Source organism: Pelobates fuscus, chromosome 2, assembly GCF_036172605.1.
Source record: "Pelobates fuscus isolate aPelFus1 chromosome 2, aPelFus1.pri, whole genome shotgun sequence".
Taxonomy (NCBI): domain Eukaryota; kingdom Metazoa; phylum Chordata; class Amphibia; order Anura; family Pelobatidae; genus Pelobates; species Pelobates fuscus.
The window spans coordinates 218,424,812-218,439,160 of NC_086318.1; the positions used below are offsets into that span (position 1 = coordinate 218,424,812).

At 38.4% G+C, this 14,349-nt stretch overlaps 1 protein-coding gene across 2 annotated transcripts in view; it reads right to left on the minus strand.

The window, feature by feature from the left end:
- RNF217 (ring finger protein 217) overlaps positions 1-14,349 on the minus strand; it is a 108,124-nt gene that overhangs the window by 31,950 nt on the left and 61,825 nt on the right. For both annotated transcript variants that reach the window (XR_010086612.1, XM_063443186.1), the window contains exon 3: positions 11,063-11,227. Coding sequence is in view for 1 of the 2 variants with exons in the window: in XM_063443186.1 (XP_063299256.1) it covers positions 11,063-11,227 (165 nt within the window). In the remaining variant the exon portion in view is untranslated. The remainder of the gene's footprint in view (positions 1-11,062; positions 11,228-14,349) is intronic.

A 14,349-nucleotide genomic window follows, 5' to 3' on the forward strand; every position in this document is an offset into this window, starting at 1 on the left:
CCCAACCAGTATTCGAAGCGACTGTAGAAATCATGATCCAAGATCCGTGACGAAAAGACAGGCCTTCTGAAATGGAGTTTCCCACTAGCCAAAAAAAAGAACTATACTTCTGTATGATCTGATATACACAATAAAGCATTCAAGTCTTCTTCCTTCTTTGACAATTGGACAAACATTATTCACTGTAAGGGCCTTGAAACTGCTCTGGCCCAATCTACTGCTGGGATTGTAGAGGTCAGATGACCGAAAACCTGCATGGCTTTCTTAACGAACATACTGACATCCGCAGAAGGATGTCATTAAAATCTTAATCGACCTACACTTTCCTCTTGTGAGATGAACCGACCGTCTCAGACTTGATCAAAACCCTAGAAACAGGATAGACCTCGTAGGGGTAAGGTGTGAATTTTCTAGGTTGATAATCCAAGCATGTTTTCTCAGGATTCCTAGCGTATAGGACATATCGGATTCTATAGCGCTTCGTTTACTGTGATACCTTGCATCCTTAACAAAACTGAGACAGGAGTGAGGACCTATGTAAAAATCCTGGGTGCTAAAGCTAACCCGAATGGAAGGTCTCTGAATTGGAATTGATGGACCCTTTTCACTTTCCATATAGCAAACCTCAGGTACATTCTTGATTTCACATCCATAAGAAAAAGCAGGTAGGCATCTTTTGGATCTAAAGTTGCCCTGAAATCACCTTATTGAAGGAAACGAGTGACAGACGCTATAGTCACCATTCTGACATGTTGGTAAAGAACGAGTTTGTTCAGGATTTTTAGATCCAAGACTGGATGAAAAGACATGTTAGGTTTTGGGACTAGGAACAACCGGGATAAACATGGGAAGATGGAATCCTTTCTACCACACCTTACGTAATAGGGAAACCATGGCAGAAAAAATGGGCCTGGTTCTTTAACTTCGACCGGTAGGAGGAGACAAGGAAACCTGCCTTGAACCTCTAAAATTTATATCCGGTATTCTATTCACACCAGAGTCAGAATCTACGGATTTGTAGAGGTCTCCCTACATCTGTGAACAAACCTAGTAACCTTCCGCCCTCTGTGATGGCGTCAGAAACGTTCGCTTCTGTAAGACTAAGGTCGGAATTTGTTTCAAATCTCTGATTTTATCTCAGTTTATGAAAAAAAACCTGGGTTTTTCTTGAAAATCCCTATGGTTTTTGAACTGGAAATTACTATACCTGGGTTACCAGGCATTTTACCTGTCTTGAGGCAGAGCCTTCTTGGTTTCCGACATCTGTCGGATTAACCCTTTGAAAGGAGAACCAAACATTTACTTCTCCAAAGGCAGTTAAAAAAAAAATTTTTAGATTTAGAAGCAGTGTCTGCTGACCAGGCTTAAACCACAGTGCCCACATCTTCTGGAGATGCACACGCTTCCCAAGCGCTAAGCCAAAGATTCTGAGCTTTCTCCACTGAAGTCCCGGCTAATGCTGCCTTAGCCTGAAAAACCTGCAGCCTGATAAGTCCTTCATATACATAGGGTCCTTCAGACCAGAACACCACCATAGGTATGGTAGATTCTTAGACAAATGAGCCACTTGTACAACAACTACCGGTTTTGTCCCTAGTAAATTTACTCCTCTATTATAACAATACCTTAAAATGTCAGGAGAGAAAAACCCTTTCCATCTCTGAATATAAAATCCAGTAATTATTGTTGGACTGGAAGAGCTTTACCCTCGGTTTATCTACCGTTACAAAAGAACGGAAAACATTAACGTCTCAGGAGGAGATCCAACCTAAGTAACAGAAGCATCGCTAGAGGATTCTGAAAAGAAAAAGAACAGTCACCTGAGGACAGTTTCTGATCTACATGGAGTTCACTACCTTTTAGACTTCTGTTTAGTAGCATATACAGCAGAAGTATGAGCAGGCTCATTAAAAGACTCAAAAGTCTGGGTCAGATTATCCTGAAACCAAGAAAAAAAAGGATTCAATTTCTTGTTGCTTGGATCTTTCAAGCGTCAAGGAAGAGCAAACATTACAGACTTTCCTTTTAAAACCATCTGGTAAAGGAGTAGAGCATTAACTTGGAACTGCTTTTAGACAGGACTAGACTGTAATACATTTTGTAGAAACAATACAAAAATATAAATAAATAAAAAAATAGAGAGTTTCAAAGATGAGACTCCAAAGAATCCTACCTTCAAAACCCCCAAATTAGACTTTGGCCCCAAGCAAGTACAATGCACACTTCAGTATCATTAGAGATATACCCTGTGGATTACCACGCCTCACCCAGAGGTGGAGTTAAGGCGTATGTATAGCGACACTAAGTGACCACCCCCTTATGTCCAGACCCACATCAATCCAAATGGAAACATTTGGTTCCATCTTCTCTTATGTACCTGCCATAGAAATAATAATTGCATCTACGAATTTGTTATTATTTTTCCATTCCATAGATATGTGATCACACCTTACTTGCGACCAAATATAGCGGACATCACAATCCCTTCCCCTATGGTTAAGTTATGCCAAACATATTTGGGCTTGTTTAGAATATGGCTCTTGTCACATTCCAAATATAAAAAAAAACTATTATCATGTGGGTAAATATTTGTGTGTTTTCTTTTGGATAGGATACTGGAACAAGGCTAACAGCCATTAACATATCAAACAGATTGACTCATCAATTAAAGGGACACTATAGTCCCCTAAATAAACTGCTTAATGAAATTAAAGTTATGTATAGATCATGCCCCTGCAGTCTCACTGCTCAATTATCTGCTATTTAGGAGTTAAATCACTGTGTTCTAGCCCTACCTCTATGCATGTGACTTACACAGCCTTCTTAAACACTTCCTGTAAGAGTCATCTAATGTTTGCACTTCCTTTATTGCAAATAAGGTCTAATTTAGAATATCGTATGCACTGTTAATAGCTTGCTAGACCTGCATGAGCCTCCTGTATGTAATTAAAGTTAATTTTACAAAGCAGGAGATAAAAAGTTTTATAGTAAATTACATCTGATTAAAAATGAAGCCATTTTGTTTTCATGCAGGCTGTGTCATTCACATCCAGAGGAGGTGTGGCTGTGGATGCATAAACAGAAACAAATGTGATTTAACTCCTGAATGAAAGTGAATTGAGCAGTGAGACTGCAGGGTCATGATCTATACACCAAAACTGCTTAATTAAGCTAAAGTTGATTTGGTGCCTATAGTGTCCCCTTAAGAAGTACAGACCATATGGCTGAAGCCAGACATTCAGGCTTTTCAAGTGTAGATTCTCACACCTTGCAGCCCTTTGATTAATCACAGGATCCATCTTTCCCTTTTCACATTCCTATGCAATTTACATTACCCCTTCTGTCATCTGACCTCTGTGTGGTTCCCAGCTTCAAAGAGGAATTAAGGCTATTAAGGGGGGGTAGTGCGTATAGCAGTTTCAAAATCCTCACAACCAACAGATGGCGCTGTACATGCTCCACGGCCAAATCCACCTAGTTGGTTGAGAGAAACAGCAGGACAGGAGAGCATACAAAACATTTTACAATAGTTACATGATGCACACTCTGCACCTATACTGGGCACAGGGTGACCAAAACATAAGAAGAATTCAGGGACCTATGCAAAGTGTCTGTCTTCTGCTCCCAGTGATTGTGACTACTGTCACAGTTCTTTTTTTCTTGTTTCATTATATTGTCAACCTGTCATACGGAACTATCCTTTTGATTTTCCTTTCTGTACATTTCTCTCAAGTTCCTTCTCTTATAGATTTTTATTAGGCAAATCTTTCTATTTATAACGAAATCCTCAGACAAAGAAAGCCATATGAGCTATTGATACCATCTGTTACTTATGCTCAATCCCGACACCCATAACTAATGTGAATAGAATATGCAATATTCTACAAATAGGAATTATATTACATCAATATCACATCCAGTGTAAGCAGAATACATAAGAAGTCTAATAAAAATAAATAAATAAATAAATAGATCATGGATGCATATTAGGAATCAGAGGATATCCCTTTAACCCCTTAAGGACACATGACATGTGTGACATGTAATGATTCCCTTTTATTCCAGAAGTTTGGTCCTTAAGGGGTTAAATAGTGACAAGACGTCAACACACATTATGTATTATTGGCACATTTTTCATACATCTACAATCTGACATTCTTTTATCCCTATCTAGTTAAGATAAAAGGCACATATTTCCAGGAAGCAGCTTGATTTTAATCACTGAGTGGGCTGGGTACCACAATGTTATGAGTCATTTGGTGGGTTTATTTCAGAAGAAAGTCATCCAAGTATTTAAACAGCCAAAATTATAAATGAAAGCATAAGAATTTAACAACTAATTCTGCACAGAACATAATAACCAGCAGAGGATGCTCCATAGCCTATTCAGATTAACAAGTGGTTATAAACATTGTGAATATTCACAGCAGAATCCCAACAAATTATTAATTAGCGCAGCTATTAAACCACTAACAAAATTTCAAGAAATGTTAAAATCAATGTAATGTATACTAATCATACTATCTGTCCCTGAAGGCTTATTTTAGAAAAGTGGCAATTTCAATCGTTTTTAGAAAACCACCTCTGCCACGTCTTCCTGGTTCTTGAACAAGAGGGTTTAATGCCTAATTTCCAAGTGAATATTTCAAGTAAAACAGCAAAATTAAAGTACAGTCAAATATAGCTACAGTTTGGCTATTTTGGCCTTAAAGAAACACTATAGCGTTAGAAATACAACGCTGTATTTCTAGCACTATAGGGTCTTCCTCACCCCACAGCAATGAAAAGGTTAAAAATAAAAATCCCTCTTCTCATTTACCTTATTCCAAAGCTAAGGTCCCTCGGCGTTGGCTCCGTCTTGGCTTCTTCCTACGTAAGCTTGAGGGGGAACCTAATGCACGTGAGTGCTGCGCGCAATAGGACTTCCTGTAGGAAAGCATTGAATCAATGTTTTCCTACGGATATTTTTAAGATGCTGAAACTGTGAAACTGGATAAAGTGCCTCTAGTGGCTGACTTGTAAACAGCCACTAGAGGCAGTCAAACCTGCAATGTAAAAAAAAAAGGTGGTTTCTGTAAAACTAATGCTTGGATTAAAGGGATAGGGGCCTGCACAATGAGATTAAGTGGTCTTGGTGCTTATAGTGTCCCTTTAAATGAGAAATTTCGTTAAAAAATGAATTTGCAGTTAAACGTGATTAGTTTGTGTGAGTTGACAGACAGGTGGGCAGGCATGATCAGCAAGATGAGCAGACTAACTCTACAATTCTGTATTTTGTGGCACTGGCCTTCCATACACTTCGAAATGAGCTGTAATACAGCTCACGGAGATTTGTATAAGAGGCCAGTCTCTTGCATGAGAAATTTGTCTGCAAGTCTCTTATTGGACAATGTCCAGCACGGATGGGAAAGTTTTGTTGGACAAAAATTGGAGTGTTTACAGTAGATGCTGTAACGAGTTTTATAGCTAACATATGGTAGCTTCTTCGTGCCCCTCTCAAAAGGATATATTAAAGGACCACTATAGGCACCCAGACCACTTCAGCTCAATTAAGTGGTCTGTGTGCCAGGTCCATCTAGGATTAACCCTGCCTGCTGTAAACATAGCAGTTTCAGAGAAACTGCTATGTTTACATATGGGTTAATCCAGCCTCTATTGGCTGTCTCAATGACAGCCGCTAAAGGCGCTTCCGCGCTTCTCACTGTGATTTTCACAGTGAGAAGACGCCAGCGTCCATAGGAAAGCATTGAGAATGCTTTCCTATGGACTGGCTGAATTCTCGCGGCTCTTGCCGCACATGCACATTCAGCCGATGACGTCGGAAGGAGGAGGAGAGCCCCCAGTGCCGAGGGAGCCCGGCACTGGAGAAAGGTGAGTGTTTAACCACTTTCTCCCACTTCAGCATGGTGGGAGTGGGACCCTGAGGGTGGGGGCACCCTCAGGGCACTATAGTGGTCCTTTAAGAAAAAACAGAAAACTATTCTATAGAGTATTGCTTTAAGCAAAATACAATGTATAACTGTAAAAAAACAAAACAAAAACAACTGTCTGGTTAGTACAAAGTATGAATAATTGTTCATAGGAGAGCCCTTCTTCCTAAATGTAACAAATTAAACTGACAGTTTCCAGTAGTAACTGACACATTAAATAACGTGTATACTTTTAAAAATCACTTGCATTATTTCTCATGGAAAGAAATGTTATACCAAGGAATTGAAGGGGACCAATTGAGCAAAGAGGAGGAGAAAAAAAAATAGAACTGAGTATGCTTATTAATATTTTCCCCTTGGCTATTCTATTTCTTCGAGTATTTCTCTTTCAAACAAATTAAAATGTCAATGTCACGGAGCTCCCTGTACCCCTGGCTGGGTACCTCCGCCAAGGACCGCTTCCTACCTGGAACAGGGGACAAACCGCAGCGCTTCTGCTCACAGTCGCTGCGGTTTGACTGGGGTTCACCGCTCCCTCCTGGAGCCGAATGAAAACTCTCTCTATCCACCCGCAGGCACTGGACGACACTCAGTCCTGGGAGCTCAAGTCCTTACAAGGACTTTCCCCGTTGAATACTCCACACTGGAACAGCAATTAGTGATTAGCCCTTTCCCCTCCCAGTAACCAGACAACACATAGTTCTGGGAGTACAAGCTGGAATGTTTTAATATGGGCTAGATGGCCTGCTTTTATACAATGTCAGATACAGTTAAGCACGCCCCTGACACTCCCACACAAACAGAAGAATCCCTCTTCTGGACCTGAGAGGGGACTAGTTACAAGTTACAAACTCCTCCCCTGTGCCTGAGAGATAATGGAGTCAGGAACTGAACTAACTCAATTATCTCCAGGCACAGAAAAACATACAATATTACAAAAACACCAAAATGCCTTTAAAACACATAACAACTTCACAAAAGTTACATCCCCTGATAGCCCTAATCCTGGTGACCAACATATCCAAAAATCACTTATCAGTTCAGGGGTTCGGAATTTCCCTGGAAGTCATCATTTTGACCAACCGTGCACATGGTCTTATGCCCAAAAAAGTTCCAAGAAATCAGTGCTAACGGTCAGTCAAGTTCGGTAGTTTAAAAACGAACAAACTACCTAACGGAATCCGTAGTTCTACCCTGAAACTTGTTTCCACCGAACAGTGCCCTTCTAGGTCATATAGAACTGAACGCAGGCGATGATGGAAGTCCAGCGGTGTTCGGGAGTTTATGTGTCCGATTTCCGTTCCATGAACTCTATGACCAAACACCGCTGCCTGCATTCATGTGAACAAGATTTTGGCCAGCTCGTTGTTGTTCATCCGAACAGCGGCCACCCAGACTAACAATTAGAACACTGCGGTGGAACGTGTTGCAAACTGTCAATTAGGCTAAACAAGCTCCCGGGGGTCCATGGTTCGAGCGCCTGCTCGGTTCCCGAACAGAATATAGAAAAGGCACGAACAAAGCCAGTTAACTAGTCCCTGCAGGGCCCATAGTCTGTGGGCAGGAGGCTGGCAAGCAAGCTCCTCCAGGAGCTCATGGCAAACTCATGTGTGAAGGGGAGTTTGTCACAATTAATATAAAGATATAATATGCCTTACAATTCTATATATAGGCAATATTATTTCAAACTTTATCCCCTTTACAATTTTTTTTTTTTTAAATAATTCTTTGGCGATTTATTTTTTTTCCGTGAAAAAATAATCAATAAATAAGTTCAGAGTCTTTACTGACAAAACAAGATTTAACTGTAAGCTCTACAAACATTGTGACGGGTCTTACATATAAATATTAAGTACATGGTCATCAGTTATATTTGAGATTGAAGTGATTTACTAATCTAGACCTTAGATATGAAGCATATTTATTGAGCAAATATATGCTTTAGGTGCATTGATAAAATTCCTGGCAGAAATTATAATATAGAACATTGAGTGGGGGAGTGGCAGGGAATACAAAGATAAGTCATCGATTTAAATAATCAATTTTAAAAAAAATGCCTTTCAAAAATATCTCCATATATAAAATTTTACATTAATAGGACATTTTTACAAAAAGATTTAAAAAAAACAAACAAAAACAAACACCCTCCCAAATAGTTTAATATAAAAAAATTGAATTTATGTTCCAAATTGATTCTTCAAAGGTGGCAAGAGTGTCATTTAAAATCATACCATATAATGTTTCTATAAATAGAAACCCTGGGTGTACCCCAGTGAGGTATTTAGGCCGTCCATTGCCTTGGCTTAGTCAAGTGCTTGCTTAAAGGACCACTCTAGGCACCCAGACCATTTCAGCTTAATGCAGTGGTCTGGGTGCCAGGTCCAGCTAGGGTTAACCCATTTTTTAAATAAACATAGCAGTTTCAGAGAAACTGCTATGTTTATAAATGGGTTAATCCAGCCCTCAAATCCTCTAGTGGCTGTCTCACTGACAGCCGCTAGAGGCGCTTGCGTGATTCTCACTGTGAAAATCACAGTGAGAGCACGCAAGCGTCCATAGGAAAGCATTGATAATGCTTTCTTATGAGACCGGCTGAATACAACCATTAAATACAATAGCATGGTACATTACAATACAGTACTCCGCAAACACCCCCAAAAGCACTCTTTACCCACATATCAGAAACACATCATACAGAAATTAAATCTGTTTTCCACAAGATGCAAGAAACCTACTTACAATTTCAAGAACAATTTGCCAACATAACTCGGAACATCATGTGGAACTGGGAGTATGACTCCAAGTTCAGTTCATAGTTCATATTCAAGACTGATAAATAAGGAAGTTCGTAAAATACTATTCAACTGATTTTGCAGTTAGAGCTCACTCGCTGTAAACCAGTTGTACTACAATGTCCTCGGAAAGGAGTAAGTAATGATGTTTTTAAAAAAAAAAAAAAAAAAGGCTGCAGTAAAATGAATGTTCTACCTCTTACCCTATGGAATTGCAGGACCAGCATGTAGGAGATGTAGCACTACTGTAAAATAGTGTGGTAGCATCACTACCCCTACCACGCACTATAATAAATTAGTGGTTAGAAATATAGTACTCAAGTCTCATATAGTACTCATATAGTACTCCGGTAAGTTGATTATTCTCAGTCTGCCACCTTCACATGGTGCTTCCACAATGACAGCACTTTCTCAGTACTAGAACCCAGTGATAACTGACCTTTATTTCACATCCCTGTGAATTGTGCTGTCCTACTCAGTTCTAAGACAAGTCAACCAAGGTCTAAATATGTGTCGGACACAATTAACAACAACTCTATAGAGATCCATTGTGAGAAGGTCCCTTACAAATCCACTGCCTTTTGTCTAAAATCAATGCAGATGTAAATGCTTAAAACATGTAGTGAGGAAGCAAACATTAGTAACATGTTTAGTGAGCAGGCAAGCATTAAAGAGTTATATTAAAAAAAAAAAACAACAACCAAAAAAACAACCAAACAAACAAACAAAAAACAAAACATGTATGCTTCTGGCTTTTTCGATTTAACCTACACTTTTAGCAATCATTAGAATCAGAGGAGAGTGAGGGCCATGCTTCTTTGTACCAGAACAGCACATCTTTTTGCCTACACACATATGGCTTTGGATCAATACATCTTCTAATCAAAATTGCTACAAAAAGATAACTACTTTCTGATTATCTTAATTGTATACCTTTCTAAAACTAAAGAAATCTCAAGCCAAAACATTGAAAAAAATCTGCAAAAATATTTGACATATTTCATTATTAGTGCAAAGTAGCACATCTTCTACATGTGGGAATGGTTAGATTTCTAAAAAGAACAACTTCCCTTTCAGTGACATCAGTCATTTCTATGCCACATAATGCTTACAATCAGCTTACATGCAACATTTGATCATAATGTCCAGCTGTTGCACAATCCAGGATATTCCATTCTGTCCTCTCACCCACTGCTGTAATACTACTTCTGATCCGGATTACACTTGTGAAGGTGACAGGGAAAAATGATAGACACAGAATCAAGCATTTTATGCCCGGCGTGCTAGTGAAGAGCAAACCCGACCAGAAAAAAAGGATATATTACCTACTATTTTTTTCTGAGAATGATCAGCCAGACAATGCAGTCAGACAGATGGTTATGTACTATTACTTTAAAACAATAAATGCAATCACAAGATACACAGAACAGCAAAAGACTTGCTTTTTGAACGATAAGTGAAGCTGTTCAGCCTCTGGCACAGAGAACATTTTATTATGTAACAATGTATAGCATAAATAGTTTAATGGCAACAGAGGGACTGGACTTTAGGTACAGACAGAACCGTATTTTATTATCATGCTTAAAAACATTTTTATAAAAAAGGAATTACTGCACCCATAGACTCCTTGACCCACAACCACTATAACATAACTGCAGTAGTTACGGTGTCAAGATTGTGCTTCTTAAACTATTTCAAATCAATAAAAAAAAAATCACTGATTTTTAAAACCCAGGGGTCTATCATTTTAAAATAATATTTCCACAATCAAGCTTGTGGAAATGTTATTTTAACCCCTTAAGGACCAAACTTCTGGAATAAAAGGGAATCATGACATGTCACACATGTCATGTGTCCTTAAAGGGTTAAAATGATAGACCCCCGGGTTTTAAAAATCTTTTTTTTATTTTTTTATTGATTTGAAATTGAGGCAAAACTCCATATAAATTTGTTATAAACAAGGAATCCATCCTTTTAAAGTTAAAGAAATTACAGTTGTACATTTGATACAGGATTTAAAAAAAATATATATATTTTATGTTTAATTGAGGGCAGATAGGATTTCTAACTCCGTTATAAAAATAACATTTTTCAAGTTATTGGGAAATTATTTGGGGAAAGGGGAGAGCAACATATTGGTGCAAAAAGGTAAAGCGGTGTCTGAAAAAAAAAATATATATATTAAAATAGACAAAAAGGGGGGGGGGGGTGAGTAAAGCACATTATTTGGTTGCAATTACAAGATAAGACTCTATAACATACAAAATGAACTGGAAGAATAAACCTCGTAGGGGATAAAAAGATAGCTACGGGTCATTGCTAGCCATTGATTCAGCTTACCTTGCATTTTGGACATTTCTGGGCATTTCTCTGCCCATGTTCTATCTCACTGGCCCAGTGACGCAACAATTTATCCCCTTTCTTGTACTCTTTACAGTTAATGCCTTCATGCCATGGAGAATGGCACTTGAAACACCATATAAATTGGCAAGACGGGCACTGAACCTGTCCAAAAGAAATCAAATACAGCAATATAAATGAAAGTCAGTAAAGCGGTTTCTAATTTTATAAAAACAGAACCTTTGCATTAAACAATAATATATGGACATTTCAAAAGTTTAAAAACTATAACCAGCTGGTATTATCAGTTAATTTTATGTTATGTCCCTGTGTTTTCAAGATGATTCATAAATAATTTGGAGAACAAGACACACAGGGTAAATAATCCGGAATTCAAAGAGAATTCCAAAATTTAGGCCAAATTGTGGCTTTAAGCAAAAAAAAAAAAAAAAAAAGAAAATCACTTTGAATTCTAAACAAATCACATTTTAGTAAATAACTCTGCAGGGTGTACTTGGAAATGTTCACATGTATGATATGTAGATTCTAAATAAATAAGATGTAGTAGTAAAATGTGCATTCCACATTTGAAATTTAATGGAACGTCTAGGATACAGGTTCCCAAAAGGTAGATCCACAGATGTTGTAGAACTACAGCTACTATAATACTTTGCATGCCTTTAGAAGAACAATGCATCATGGAAGATGTAGTAGTTTTGAAACATCTGGGGATCTATCTTTTGGAGACCCCTGGTCTAGGTGTTTCTTAGTTTAATATTGAATTGTAGCAAATGAATAAGATTGTAAAATATCACATTCTTTTATTCAAGGATTAAAATAGGTAGTCCTATGAAAAGTTACTTGTCTTTACAATGCATTGTATACCCTCCAGGGCTAAACTTTTGCCAAAGGCTGTGAAAGTGTTGACCCCTGCTTTAATCTACATTTCACAATTCAATTACCTATTCACCATAATGGACAGTTTAATTAAGTTACTGGATATCACTGGATAGCTTTAATTTACCAATCTATTCTGAAACTGCATACTAAAAAAATTACTTTGCAGTTTCTTAAGTTTGTGTACAGTTGCCTGAAGTCTGACAAATATGACGTTCCTCGTTCAAACAAAGGGGACCAAGGCCAACAGAACATGGACCCCAAACTATTAGTTATGTTTAAAGAATAAACACTGTAATAAACGTTGCCAAAGGATTTTCTTTTTCGTATAATTAATACGATCAGATCTCGCGAGAGTGAACTCTAGCCTGCAGGGGCTAGAGTTCACTCTCACCACTGGACCACCAGGGAAGGAAGCAGGGCTCCCTCCCCCTCCCAGGCAGAACGGCTTCCCCCCTTCCCCCCAGGATAAAGGTAAGAAGGGAGGGGGAGTATAACTTTTAAAAAAAAATATTAATAAAAAAATATATTTAAATAAAAAAATTAATTCACACTCACACACACAGCACCCTCACTCACACAGCACCCCCAGACGCACGCAGCACCCCCAGACGCACGCAGCACCCTCACTAACACAGCACCCTCAGACACACGCAGCACCCCCAGACGCACACAGCACCCTCAGACAGACACTGCTCCCTCACACAGCCCACACACACATATATATATATATATATATATATATATATATATATATAAAATAAATAAAATAACCCTCAGTGAGTTAACAGACAAAATAAATTAGAAACCTAGAATGTGACGGCAGATAAAAACACGCTCACACTGCACCCCTCTTACACACACACACACACACTGCACCCCTCACACACACACACACTGCGCCCCTCACACATACAATACGTCTATATATATATATATATATATATATATATATACACACACACACACACACACACACTACAGCACCACTACACACATTACGCTCCAGATACACACTAGATCCCTTAACCTATATGCACTCTTAATCCTCTACACACAAAAACACACACAATCTCCTATACACACTCTGAGTCCTTTACAAACTAGATCTCCTACACACACACACACTGCCCCTAGCCACACATTACACCACAAACACAAATGAAATTTACCTATTTACATAATACCACACTCTACACACACGCAATCCCACAAGCAGGCTCCAAACACATGCACCATACACTTTCCTAGCCCTTTTGTCCTCTGGTATCCCACTTGTGGAGACACCAGAGACAATTTAAAAGCAAACACAGTGCAAGCATGTTATTAAATTTGCTTGCGCTGCGCAGAACAAATACAGGGCCTTTTTCTAATGCTAGAGCTCTTCAGCGGGGCTCTGCGCATTGAACCAACATGCTCACTTTGAGAGGGGGCGTGCTTGTCATTAGTGATGACAAAACACACCCTCTCCTGCCCCGTCCCTTACTTAGGGGGCCGCTCTGATTGAAAAAGGCCCGGGCCTAATTTTCCCAGTCCAGCCCTGCATTGAGATGTCTCTCGTTTTTAAGTATGTCCTGGTTCTTTGTCCACAAAACATTGCATTGTTACACTATTACAAAAATACAATATACAGATACAGCTGTAATTTTCCTCTTACTCATTTACTGTAACCACACATATTATAAACTGTTTTTCTCGCCATTAAATGGTCTTTCTAAAGGTACCATTATATTTATCATATAATATAATTTCCTATAAAAAAATTATAAAATATGATGAAAAAAAAACACACTTTTTCGAACTTTGACCCCCAAAATCTGTTGCGCATCTACAACTGCCAAAAAACACACCGTGCTAAATAGTTTCTAAATTTTGTCCTGAGTTTAGAAATGCCCAATGTTTGCATGTTCTTAGCTTTTTGGAAAGTTATAGTGCTATAAGCACAAGTAGCACTTTGCTATTTCCAAACCAAATTTGTTTCAAAATTAACGCAAGTTCCATTGTAACACTGATATCTGTCAGGAATCCCTCAATAACCCTTCACATGTATATATTTTTTAAAAGAAGACAACCTAAGGTATTAAACCTGGGGTATTTTGAATCTTTTTAAGCAGCCATTTTACCACCAATCTATGCCAAATAATAATAATAAAAAAAAAAATTAAAATAATTGGTGATTTTTTTGAGACACATTGCAATTTAAGAATATATGTACTGAGAACGTTAAGGGTTACTGCCAAAGAACACCCCAATATGTGTTCAGCATAATCTCAGGATACCATCCATGTATAGGTGTGTCAGGTTCTCTGGGGGCTAAAAGACCTTATTTGGAGGGTGCGCATTCCAGTTTTCCAACTTGGAATTTTCACAGTAAGTCATCATGCACCCAT